Source organism: Musca vetustissima, unplaced genomic scaffold, assembly GCF_032173495.1.
Source record: "Musca vetustissima isolate MV318-11 ecotype Yass unplaced genomic scaffold, APGP_CSIRO_Mvet_v1 utg16800, whole genome shotgun sequence".
Classification (NCBI taxonomy): Eukaryota; Metazoa; Arthropoda; class Insecta; order Diptera; family Muscidae; genus Musca; species Musca vetustissima.
In genome coordinates, this window is record NW_026881637.1 from 1 (window position 1) to 13,876 (window position 13,876).

General features: G+C 35.4%; 1 protein-coding gene across 1 annotated transcript; it reads left to right on the top strand.

The window, feature by feature from the left end:
* Positions 1-4,474: 4,474 nt before the first annotated feature.
* LOC133327605 (junctional adhesion molecule B-like) lies at positions 4,475-13,644 on the top strand (the record flags this gene model as incomplete). The annotated part of the gene is made up of 4 exons (XM_061536125.1): positions 4,475-4,768; positions 5,004-5,215; positions 6,600-6,705; positions 13,489-13,644. Coding segments are annotated over 4 exons (716 nt in total), but the record flags the coding sequence as incomplete, so codon positions are not given.
* Positions 13,645-13,876: the final 232 nt, after the last annotated feature.

The window sequence follows — 13,876 nt, forward strand, 5'->3', positions numbered from 1 at the left end:
TATCCTTTCACTGTAACTATTTCACAACATTTACTCCTTCATAAATGAACATTCACACATTCGTCTAACATAATAAATTTGATAGATTCGTATATATGAAGCACAATGACACTTTGTGCTGATATATTTCCAACTAAATCATAAATATATTTGGTTAGATTTTTGGCAAACATATGTCGGTGTGGGTGTGTGTGTGTGATATTTACCCAAAAACCAAATTATAATTTATCATTGTCAATGTGTGTATGAATGTTTTGAAAATTATGTTTCAAACTCACATTAAACCTACCCACAACAAATTTATAACTATTTATGTATGTACATTTCGGATGAATGATATCGGAACTATTAGATTTTGTTGCGTGCAGGATAGAACCTACCATCAGTCAATGTCAATTCAAAAAATTCAAATTTTATAAACCAAGCATCCATGTGGCAGAAATATGATTAGAATATGAAACAATCGGTCATTGTCAATGGTAATTTTTATTTAGTATTAATATAATAGACTTTTTAAATGATTACCAGATTAAGGGATTTAATAAATGATTTAGCTAAAAATACCAGAAATAAAAAAATACTCCCAAATATATAGATACTATACATATATTTAAGAAGAAGTACAATGTAAACATATAGTAATTTAAAATTATAATAAATGGACTGTGATAAAATGTGAAACTAAAACAGTTAAAACCAGTAAGGAAAGTAGTAAAGTCGGACGGGGCCGACTATATTATACCCTTCACCACTTTGGGTATATTCAACAGATGGAATCGTAACAGACGTCGCATTTTTGAAGGACCATTAACATGAAACTAAACATGTCATTCTGCAACCTATACTAAATTTTGGTCAGATATAGAGTTGCTTCTTAAAATGGGACAAAATTATATAAATAATTTTAAAGCAAAATATCGAAATCTAAACCGATTTCATCGAAACTTGTCACATGTTAGGTTACACTTATATCAGTATGCTTTGAGCATTCGGCACTATTTTGAGTTCTTCATTTACTTATAAATCCAAACTTCGTGCAAATCGGAGGATATATAGAGACTTTGGTGCACCATTTACATAAAATTGGACGAAAATATATATTGGAACTATATATAAATCTAAACCGATTTTCACGAAATTTAACACACCTCTTTCTAGACTTAATTCAGTACGCTGTGCCAAATTTTGTGCAAATCGAAGGATATATAGGGACTTTTGTGCACCATTTACCTAAAATCGGACGAGAATATATATGGGAGCTATATCTAAATCTGAACCGATTTTCACGAAATTTAGCACACATCATTCTAGACCTTATTGAGTAGGCTATACCAAATTTCGTGCAAATCGAAAGGTATATAGGGACTTTGTCACACAATTTACATAAAATCGGACGAAAATATATATGGGAGCTATATCTAACTCTGAACCGATTTTCTCGAAAATTGGCACACATCACTCTAGACCTAGTTCAGTAGGCTGTAACAAATTTCGTGCAAATCGGAAGATATTAAGGGACTTGGGTACCTCAGTTACCTAAAATCGGGCGAAACTATATATGGGAGCTATATCTAAATCTGAAACGATTTTCACGAAATTTGACACACATCATTCTAGACCTAGTTTAGTAGGCTGTACCAAATTTCGTGCAAATCGGAAGATATTAAGGGACTTTGGTACCTCAGTTACCTAAAATCGGGCGAAACTATATATGGAAGTTATATATAAATCTGAACCGATTTTCACGATACTTGGCACACATCATTTTAGGCCTAGTTCAGTAGGCTGTACCATATTTCGTGCAAATCGAAAGATATTTAGGGACTTTGGTAGCTCCTTAACCTTAAATCGGACGAAAATATATATGGGAGCTATATCTAAATCTGAACCAATTTCAATAGGGTTCGTCCTTGGGCCAAACAAATGAGCTGTGCCAAATTTCATCCAATTCGGATCATAAATGCGACCTGTACTTTGTTTACAATTTAACATGGACAGACGGACGGACGGTCGGACGGACATGCATAAATCGAGTTAGAAAGTGATTCTATGCATATTCTCAAAGGGAACCATGGGTCTACCTCGATTATTTTTGCCTGTTACAAACATATGCCCAAAGACATAATACCCTGTACCACAGTGTGGTGAAGGGTATAAAAATGTAGTCAAATTCGTTCGTTATAAACTTTGTATACCCTCCACAAAGAGGTTAACATTCAAAATGCCTAAAATCGATCCGGACTTTTAAATGAATTAATTGCTGTCAAGATAAACGAAATATCAACCTACAGATTCTCTTGAGGGAAAATTGGACTAAAATTTTGAATATGTCGAAATGTGTTTCAAAATACCAAAAATGGGGGTACCGTTATGTGAGAGTTAAACCATAACGAGGACAGATATGGATAGTATGTGGTAGGCAGAATCGACACCAATCGTGTCAATCGTGCAGACTTGGAGTCAATGGTGTACTACTTGTATGCAATCGTATGTATGAGAGCGATTTGTACCGATTTGAAGCATAGCGCGCAGCCAAAGAATTTATCGATTTAATTAAAACTTCTAACACTTTTTTTTACTCAACTCAATACGTTATGCAAAATGTAGGGTATATTAATTTTGTTTTTCCGTTTGTAACTCATCGAAATAATCATTTCGGACCCTATAAAGTATATATATTCTTGATTAGCGTAAAATTCTAAGACGATCTAAGCATGTCCGTCCGTCTGTTCCTCTGTTTTAATCACTCTAGCGTCTAAACGAGTTGAGATAGATCGTCAAAATTTTGCATAGACAGATTGTCTGCAGGCAGATCAAGTTCGAAGATGATATATCGGTCCACGTTTAGGCATAGCTCCATAGCTATAAGGGTACCCCCCCCCCCAAATTTTCGGTATTTTGGGGTTCTTGAGCGGTTTTTTTCAACCGAATTCGCTGAAATTTGGTATATTGAGTTGCTATTTTTCCACAAAAAATTATACATATAGATCCATTTTTTCTGGTAGCCCCCATATAACGGTACCCTCTAATTTTCAGTATTTTGAGGGTTTTGATCGTAGTTTTCAGCCGAATTGGCTGTAATTTAGTACTTTGAGTTCTTATTGGGTACCAAATCTTTCCACTAAAAATTATAAATAAAGGTCCATTTTTTCTGGTAGCCCCTATATAAGGGGTAGTCCTCATATAACCCTTTTTTATACCCTTCACCAAACTGTGGTACAGGGTATTATGTCTTTGTGCATATGTTTGTAACAGGCAAAAATAATCGAGATAGACCCATGGCTCCTTTTGAGAATATGCATAGAATCACTTTTTGAGTCGATTTAAGCACGAAATTTGTCACAGCGTAGCAAATTAGGTCTAGAATGATGTGTGTAAAGTTGCCTGAAAATCGGTTCAGATTTATATATAGCTCCCACATATACTTTCGTCAGATTTAATGTAAATGGTGCACCAAAGTCCCTATATATCTTTCGCTTTGCACGAAATTTGGCACAGCGTAACAAATTAGGTCTAGAATGATGTGTGTTAAGTTTCCTGAAATCGGTTCAGATTTAGATATAGCTTCTATATCTGACCAAATGAACAATTTAGTATCTGTTGCAGAATGACGTGTTTATGGTTCCGATTTCATTTTACTGGTCCTTTAAAAATGCGACTTCTGGTAGGATTCATCTGTTGAATATACTCAAAGTGGTGAAGGGTATCATATAGTCGGCCCCGTCCGACTTTACTGCTTTCCTTACTGGTTTATATTAAAATAGTTATGCAATTTTATTAAAATAGTTATGCAATTTGTTCCGCGTTTTGGGTTTGGTTCTAAGACTCTGTTGTAATCATATCACCTGCAGAGGATATCGAGATAAAAAACTAGAACGTAAGGTTCGATAATGAACTATATATGAACTATAACCCGTATTTAGACCTAGCCCCTGTGTGGGAGGTACCTGTAGGAGTGGACCGATATTCCCCGAATTTGAACTAAGTTTGGAAGAAATAATAAGATGGGCAAAGTTTGGATGAAATCTAAATTTTCTGAAACGGATTTGGTCCAAAGAAACGTGGTGTCTAGAACCAATATTTCGATGAGGCACATTTTCACGGTGTAATGTGTATACACCCTCATTAGCCATAAGGCTGAGGTTCGGTTTAAGGGTTTTTGGAGATGTTTGTGACATATTTTTGATCTGAATTGTCAGTCAGTTTGATATTTTAAATTCCCATTGGTCCATGTTTCGCAGTATCCCACATAAAGCGGTATTTCACAAACGCACCTGTAAGTTGATATTGGCCATCCGGTGTCAAATCTTAACCCAAATAATACATAACAGTACAACGCCATTTTCGATATTCTAAGGTTTTCAACACATTTCCCCAAAAAGTATCTACGTGGCTTTGGACGCTGACATACATACTTGCAGATATTTATAAATATACGTCAAGGCCATATAAAAGAATCCATTGTTATTTTTAGGTTTTAGACGCATTCACCCCATTTCATTGATTGCATTTCTTCTTCTTCCCTTACAGATTCATCGTCTGCAAAACAAACCGGTGTCATGGGTGCGTTTACGTGATGGCCATATCATTTCCGTGGATCAGACCACTTTTATTGCCGATGAACGATTTCAGGCAATATTTCAAGATGACAAAGAGTACACCTGGTCGCTGCAAATCAAATATGTACAACCATCCGATGAGGGTTGGTTTGAGTGTCAGGCTAGCTCGGAGCCCAAAATGAGTGCGAAAGTCTATTTGAAAGTGATTGGTAAGTGTTTGGATTGCAACAAAAAACCAAATGATGTTAATTCGATTCGACAACACCTACACAAAAAAATACATTACCATGCAAACACTGAAAATTGCCAATGAATGTGTTCATTCAGCCATTCTTTTTTTGCATTGATGTGTGTGTGTGTGAGTGGCATTGTAATTTAAATGTTTGCCAATTTCTTTGTTTTCTCCCTTCTCTTTTTGCAACATTGGCCACATTGCTCATTTAGTACCATTAACCGAACTGATTGGTGACCAATCACGTTTTGTTAAGGCCGGCAGCAAAGTGGCACTGCATTGCATTGTGCGTGGCACACTGGATCCGCCACAGTACATTATCTGGTATCGTGATAAAACACAAATAAGCGATGACAATAAACTGGGCTGGTATACACAATTGGATCGAAATATATTTGGAAATAATGGTGATAATGAAAATACGGTAAGTTTCGCTGGCAATCCAATCCCTATGTCTATTATACTATTTATACCCTTCACCACACTGTGGTGCAGGGTATTATGTCTTTGTTAATATGTTTGCAACAGGCGAAAGGAAACGAGATAGAGCCATGGTTCCTTTTGAAAATATGCATTGAATCGCTTTCTGAGTCGATTTATGCATGTCCGTCCGTCTGTCCGTCTGTAGATGTTAAATTGTAAAGGTCGCATTTATGCTCCGATTTGGATGAAATTAGGCATAAGTCACTTATTTGGCCCAAGGACGAACCCTATAGCTCCCATATATATTTTCGTCCAATTTTAGGTAAATGGAGCACCAAAGACCCTATATATCTTTCGATTTGCACGAAACTTGTCATAACGTACTGAATTGAGCCTAGACTGATGTCTGCCAAGTTTCGTGAAAATTCGTGCAGATTTAGATATAGCTCCCATATATATTTTCGTCCGATTTAAGGTGAATGGGGCACCAAAGACCCTATATATCTTTCAATTTGCACGAAATTTGGCATAACGTTCTGAATTGAGACTAGAGTGATGTCTGCCAAGTTTTGTGATCCCATATATATTTTCGTCCGATTTACGGTAAATGATACACTGAAGTCCCTATATATCTTTCGATTTGCACGAAATTTGCCATAGGGTACTGAATTAGGTCCAGAATGATGTGTGCTAAGTTTCGTGATTATCGGTTCAGATTAAGATATAGCTCTCATATATAGTTTTGTCCGATTTAAGGTAAATTGAGCTCAAAGTCCCAATATATTTTTCGATCCGCACGAAATTTGGCATAGGATACTGAATTTGGTCCAGAATAATGATATGTTGTAAGTTTCGTGAAAATCGGTTCAGATGTAGATATAGGTCCCATATAAATTGTGCACTAATGACACAACGTTTGGTAGACCGGCACACAATTTTGTACAATGTACTGAAGTTACTATAACCTTTCGTGTGTAAAGTTTTTTTTTCAAATCGGTTCAGATTTACATATAGCTTTTATATATACTTTCGTCCGATTTAGAGTAAATTGTGCACTAAATACCCATAGCTAGGCCGATTGACGCAACGTATTGAAATTAATATAAATTAATATCCTTGAAATTGATTCAGAATTAGATATATGACATGTGTTGGGATCAATGTTAATCGGTTTACTTATAGAAAAAGATCTCATATTTAAGTTCGGATACATATGTATATTATACCCAAAGTGGTGAAGGGTATCATAAAGTCGGCCAAGCCCGACTTTACTACTTTCTTTACTGGTTTTAGAAATGAAAGAAAAATACTACTATTTTAACTTTCACTCATCCGCTGATGTTGTTTTTGTCTTTCTTCACCTCGCTCCCTCGTTCGCGATTTAGATTGGATCACTTATTATACCATCTGTACGTAAAGTGGATTCCGGAAATTATACCTGCCAGCCATCGAATAGTGCATCTGTATCCGTTGACCTACATGTGCTTAGCGGTAAGTGTTCTATAAATAGTTTGTATGGTTTCTGTATTCTCTTCCTTGCTAGCTTATTTTGTAACATTGTTTCGCTTTCACTTTCATTAGCCCAGATACTTTCACACATAGCGGATCTACGTGGTTTATATGCAGCTACTGAATGTTTAACAAACCCTGTTAAATGAGTGGAATTAACTTTGCCACAACAACAAAACTGTTTTTGTTGTGCAATTTTTTGTTTTTGTTCACATAAAAGAATTATAAATAAAGTGCATTTTGTTTTAGGGGACATGTTAATTAGAAGAGGTTTTGAATGCATCTGCATTTTCGAAAACAATGCAATCAATTGTTTGTGGGTTTTCCTGAAAAAGAAGTATTTGTAGGTCATACAAGTATTTGTGATGGTAATCACATAAAGAATGTAGGGCATATATCAAATCATATCAGCGATGTTCTATAATGGTGGATTTTTTTTAGAATAAGGTGACATTTATAATCCGATTGAGTGACACAGTGCCACAGGTTATATATTTGGCCCAAAGACGCATCCTATTGAAATTGGGGAAATTCGGTTGAGATTTTTATATAACTCCTATATTTATTTACGTCCGATATTAATGCCAATTTTTCGATAAGGTTCGTCATTGGACCAAAGAAATGAGCTGTACCAAATTTCATCCAAATTAGATTTTAAATGCGTCTTGTACTTTATTTAAAATTTAACACCAACAGACGGACGGAGAGACATGCATAAAACGACTGAGAAAGTGATTTTATGCATATTCTCAAAAGGAACTATGGGTCTATATAGTTTTTGTTTTGTTACAAACATATGCACAAACTTCTAATACATTGTTGTGAAGGGTATACAAAAACCGAAAATCAGTATGTATCATTATATAGGAGCTAGGCCTAACTACGGGCCGATATAGTTCATTCTCCAACATGACGTTCTAATTTTTATTTCGATATCCTCCGAAGGTAGAATGAGTACAACATAACTCGTCTTAAAGCTCTATACTGTGTAGGGTATATAGTGAACATTTCGAATAAAGAATATGGTGGAATACATCTAAATGGGGACAACCCGAAAACGCGAATCAAAGCAGTTAATTCTTTTATTGTAAAAAGGACGTTATATGGGGACTACCCCTAAAAGGTGCGAATATTAATAATTCTTGGGTTACAGCGAATTCGGTTGAAGAACGCGTTCCGAACTGAAAATACCGAAAATTGTGTGGTACCGATATATTGGGTCTAGTCGAAAAAGTGGACATATTTTAACATATACGAACAAGTGGACCTGTATATATAATTTTTCGTGGAAACATTTGGAACGCAATGAGAATAATAAGTACCACACCCAAAATACAAAAAAAAAAAAAAAATGAAACTCTTCACCACTTTGGGTATATTCAACAGATGAATCCTAACAGCCGTCGCATTTTTTAAGGACCAGTAAAACAAAATTGGATTCCTAAACATGTCATTCTGCAACCGATACTCAATTTTTCATTTGGTCAGATATAGAAGCTATATCTAAAACTAAAACGATTTCAGCACACTTAACACACATAATTCTAGACCTATTTCATTACGGTGTCACAAACCGAAAGACATTAAGGGACTTCGGTACACCATTTACCTTAAATCGGAACAAAATATATATGGGAGCTATATCTAAATCTGAACCGATTTTCAAGAAACTTAACACACATCATTCTAGACCTAATGTATTACTCCGCACCGAATTTCGTGCAAATCGGAAGATATATAGGCACTTTGGCGCACCATTTACATCAAATTGGACGAAAATATATATGGGAGCTATATCTAAATCTGAACCGATTTTCAGGAAACTTAACACACATCATTCTAGACCTAATTTATTACGCTGTGACACACATCATTCTAGACCTAATGTATTACTCCGCACCGAATTTCGTGCAAATCGGAAGATATATAGGCACTTTGGCGCACCATTTACATCAAATTGGACGAAAATATATATGGGAGCTATATCTAAATCTGAACCGATTTTCAGGAAACTTAACACACATCATTCTAGACCTAATTTATTACGCTGTGACAAATTTCGTGAATATCGAAAAGATATATAGGGACTTTGGAGCACCATTTACATTAAATCGTACGAAAAAATATATAAAAGCTATATTTAAATCTGGATCAATTTTCAGGAAACTTAACACACATCATTCTAGACCTAATTCATTACGCTGTGCCAAATTTCGTGAATATCGAAAGATATATAGGGACTTTGTTGGACCATTTATATTAAATCGGATGAAAATATATATGGGAGCTATATCTAAATCTGAACCGATTTTCAGGAAACTTAACACACAGCGTTCTAGACCTAATTCATTACGCTGTGACAAATTTCGTTCAAACCGAAAGATATTAAGGAACTTTGGTACACCATTTACCTTAAATCGGAAGAAACTATATATGGGAGCTATATATAAATCTGAACCGATTTCCACGAAACTTAGCACACATCATTCTAGACCTAATGTATTACGCTGTGCAAAATTTCGTGACTATCGAAAGATATATAGGAACCTTGGTGGACCATTTATATTAAATCGGATGAAAATATATATGGGAACTATATCTAAATCGGAAGCTTTTGCTACATCATTCTAGACCTAATTCATTACGCTGTGCCAAATATCGTGAATATCGAAAGATATATAGGGACTTTGGTGGACCATTTATATCAAATCGGATGAAAATATATATGGGAGCTATATATAAATCTGAATCGATTTTTCCCAATTTCAATAGGGTTTGTCCTTGGACCAAATAAGTGACCTGTGCCAAATTTCATCCAAATCGGATCATAAGTGCGACGTGTACTTTGTTCACAAAAATACATGGACGGACAGACGGACATGCGACTCAGAAAGTGATTCTATGCATATTCTCAAAAGGAACTAGGTGTCTAACTCGTTTCCTTTTGCTTGTTACGAACAAGTGTATTTTTAGTGGAAACATTTGGTACACAATAAGAATGCAAAGCATCATATTACAGTGAATTCGGTTGAAATCGCGTTCAAGATCCCGAATATTAGGGGTTACCCTTATGTGGGAGGTATGCCTAAACGTGGCCCCAGCCATGTCCAGCCAGGCAGGCAACCCTAGTATTTTGCCTCTTTAGACCCAAAGTTGTGACGGGTATCACATAGTCGGACCCGGTTGACTTTTTTAATTTTCCTTACAAAATGCTATGTCTCTCCGATCGACGGGATATTGGACATATACAACCATAATTATTAGAAAGGATATTTAGTTAGGCTTCGTTAAAAACGATATAGGGCATAATAAAAATCTTTGGAGCACCGTATTCGCTTACTCCAATATGTGTATGGTATCATATAGACTGTCCCGTACGACTTTTATCACTTCCTTACTGATACCTAAATTTGAGCGGGTCTCTTAATTTGGGGGTTATGTCAAAATATATTCGCAACGAGGAGGAATTTTTTCTCTTTTCATAATAACAAAATAGACAATTTTCCTTTGAACGGGATTATATGGAATTTATAGGGACCCGGACGAATAATTTGGTGTACTGAAAACCCAATGACAAAATTGGCACCCCAACCAAAATATTTTTGTAGAATTTTAATATAATAAACACTTCAAGAATATTTCTTAAAACCAGCTTTTTGTAAGCTTACACCTCCGATGTTCTATGAATTCATTTTTTTTTAATTAAAAAATCTTTGTTTTTCAAAAACCCCGCCGTTATTTTGCGAAACTTCTTTCATATAAAATTTATTGATAATTCAAACCTCACATTTTTATCTCAGAACTTATAACTTATATTATATGCATCCAATAGAATATGCACTCTCGTGCATTTTCCCACAAACCCCCTGTTTCAATAACTTGTGTTCAATTGTTGTACACATACCTATATAAGTACAATTCAAAGAATTCTTAATTGATAAACTTTTACATAAGTAATACGTAAACGACCACTTTTGAATATCAATTATGTCTACATTCAGAAAGTGATTAAAAATTTAATTAAGTGCCACTCTGGAATAACAACCAGAATCCTTCTACAATAAAATACCCTTAACACGTGCTCTCTCCACCATCTCTCCCCTCTCTATACCACACTTTCTACTCTGCCCATAATTGCAAATCCTGAATTTTAATTACATGAAGTTATATTTGAATTCTTTGGAAATATTTCACCCACATTTGTGTGTTACAAATTAAACGTTGATGTGGAACGGAAATAAAATGAAAACGAAAATTGTAATTTTAATAATTAATATCTATGGAATATTTGTGATTGTATGTTATGTATTTAAGTTGAATAGGATGTATTTCCATATGTCTTCATTTCAAATATTCGAAAAAGGAAAATACACAAGGGACAGGGTGGCTCAAGAGTCCTTGGAGCCTACGAAATATTGTTTCTTATTAGTTGGTGTGTACGTGTGTGATTCGATCCCCAACAAGATGTATACAGAAGCAGTGCCTTAATGTAGAATAGACCAATATATATGGGAGCTATATCTAAATCTAAACCGATGTTCACGAAACTTAGCACACATTATTCTAGACTTAATTAAGTGCGCTGTGCAAAAATTTCGTGCAAATCGAAAAATATATAAGGTCTTTGGTGAACCATTTATATAAACTCGGACGTAAATATATATGGTAGCTATTTAAATCTAAACCGATTTTCCCCAATTTCAATAGGGTTCGTCCTTGGGCCACACAAATGAGCTTTGCCAAATTTCATCCAAATCGGATTATAAATGCGACCTCTACCGTGTTTACAATTTAACACCAACTGACGGACATACGGACTATGCTTACTCTCAAAAGGAACCATGGGTCTATATGTATTAGAGCTTATATTTAATATGTAGCTAGTAGGTATATATTCTTTGGACTTCATTCGTCAAGACTTGATCATATACGACACATATCAAACGAAAAATCTAAAAAAATCAATTTTTTGTAAAGTTATGAGCATTACAATATAGAGAAGAGGGCAAAAATGAGTTTAGCGGAGCAGTATAGTCGGACGGGGCCGACCATACGATACCCTACACAACTACCACGAAACTCAAATTTTCTGCGGATGTTTATTCTGAGCCTGAGCAATATTTCGTGATGTTTGCACCCTCTTGCCCGATTAGAGGTAAACAGCACCTCTTCCTCACAATGACATTTTATCCGAACGTTACGAGTATTCAGTACAGCTATTGTACAGTACAGCTATTGTACAGTACAGCTATTGTCCAAATTCCCTTCACCGTGGGTTGTGTTGTGATGTTCGGCTTTCATTTGTGGTCTATAGATCGACTCGAAAATAACACAAAAAATAAAATTTTCGGTCCACTTCATTCCAAAATTATTATCTGAGCGAAAATTATAAGCATTGTCCTTGACCATAACTGGAACCTCATGGAACATTTCAAAGCGATCAGTGCTATAGTTCCGCCCTCTAGAGTGATAATGGGTTACTAAATAATATACGAATACGGAGATACCTGTAAATATTTAGATGTAACTCCCACATCCGAGCACATACAACAATATTATTGGTATTAATTTAAAGGTCAATCACTTCTCTTGGATATAATATCTACTTCTCAGGTCTATGTCCTTCATATAGAATACAAATTTTGTCAGGGTCCATTTGATCCGCTAAATATTGACCGATCTTTATCAAAACAGGCTTGCTTATTCTTTGGCCCGATCCCCTTCTCCATGCAAAATTTCACGATGTTCGGGCCATTATTGCGGCCTCTGAAGTGACCAGAAAAACGGACAAAAATGTAGTATTTGGCAATTTCATCCTCTAAATATTAACCGATCTTACCCAAAAACAATAGGGGTCTTCATTGGCCAGAACCGATCCTACATGCAAAATTTCGTGAAGATTGGTCCATAACTGTGGCCTGTATCGTGTTTAGAAAATATAATAGACGGACGGACGGACACACATGACTATTTCATAAGATATGACGATCGGACACACTGTAAAGGTGGGTCTAGGACCAATATTTCGCGGCGTTATAAACTCTTGGGGCTGCACAATGCTATTATACCCTGACAACATAGTTGTGTAGGGTATAAAAAATTCATTTTTTTGTAAAGTTATGAGCATTTCAATATAGAGAAGAGGGCAAAAATGTGTTCAGTACTAATTTGTGTATACAGGCCAAATTATTTAAATCGCTTTGTATTCGAATTGTAGGAATTCTGTCATCAGCATTTTTCGTCCGTTTTTCCGTCGATTTTGCATTTGGTTATCTTGATATTCGACTTTTATTTTTCTGGAAGAACGTACTGCATCTTCCCCAATGCAAGGATGTAACAATGTCAAATTTTCCGCATATCCTATTTGGGATAGTTGCAGAAAATTGTTCTATGATTACGGAAAAAATCGGGGCAAAAGGGTTAATATACACGCCACCTAATTGTAAAGTGTATAACAACCTAACTGATTTTAGAAGCTTAATACAGGCTTTAAAGCGAAATAAATTTAAAGCTGATCTCTTCATGTAGCAAATTCACAAAAACACATTACTAAAACTATAAAAAAAATTTAACTACAGTGAAACGTCTTAAACATGAATACCAATTTACAATGTCTGTTTAACTATTATTCTATTCTTGGCAGAACAGGGATAGATTTTATGAACGAATCTCGTCATTATATTTTACATAATTTTTCAACGTATATTTATTAAAATTACAACCATTTACCTTTTAACACCATCTTTCCCCCTTCTCTCATTACAGGTGAATACTCAGCATCGGCCATTATGTCAGCAGCACGAACTTATGCCCTTAATGATGCGTATCTGTTGATTTTACTTTTATTGATGTTATTACACAATACGTGATTGTTGAGCGAAAATACGAATTAAGTGCAACAATTAATTTAAATTTATCGACTAAACAATGGCATAGGGCGGTGGGCGTCAGTGTCTGTTGGGGGTAGCTGACAACAACAACAACAACAACAAAATGGGCATTTATTGCACATTGATACATTCATCGTTCGTTCGTTTGTTCGATCAAACCATCCATCCATTCCAACATGCATACAATACACATTTACGTTACGAACAACAACTGTAATGTGCTGTAAATGTGTGTGCGTGCAGGCGTAAGTGTGTCTGTGGCC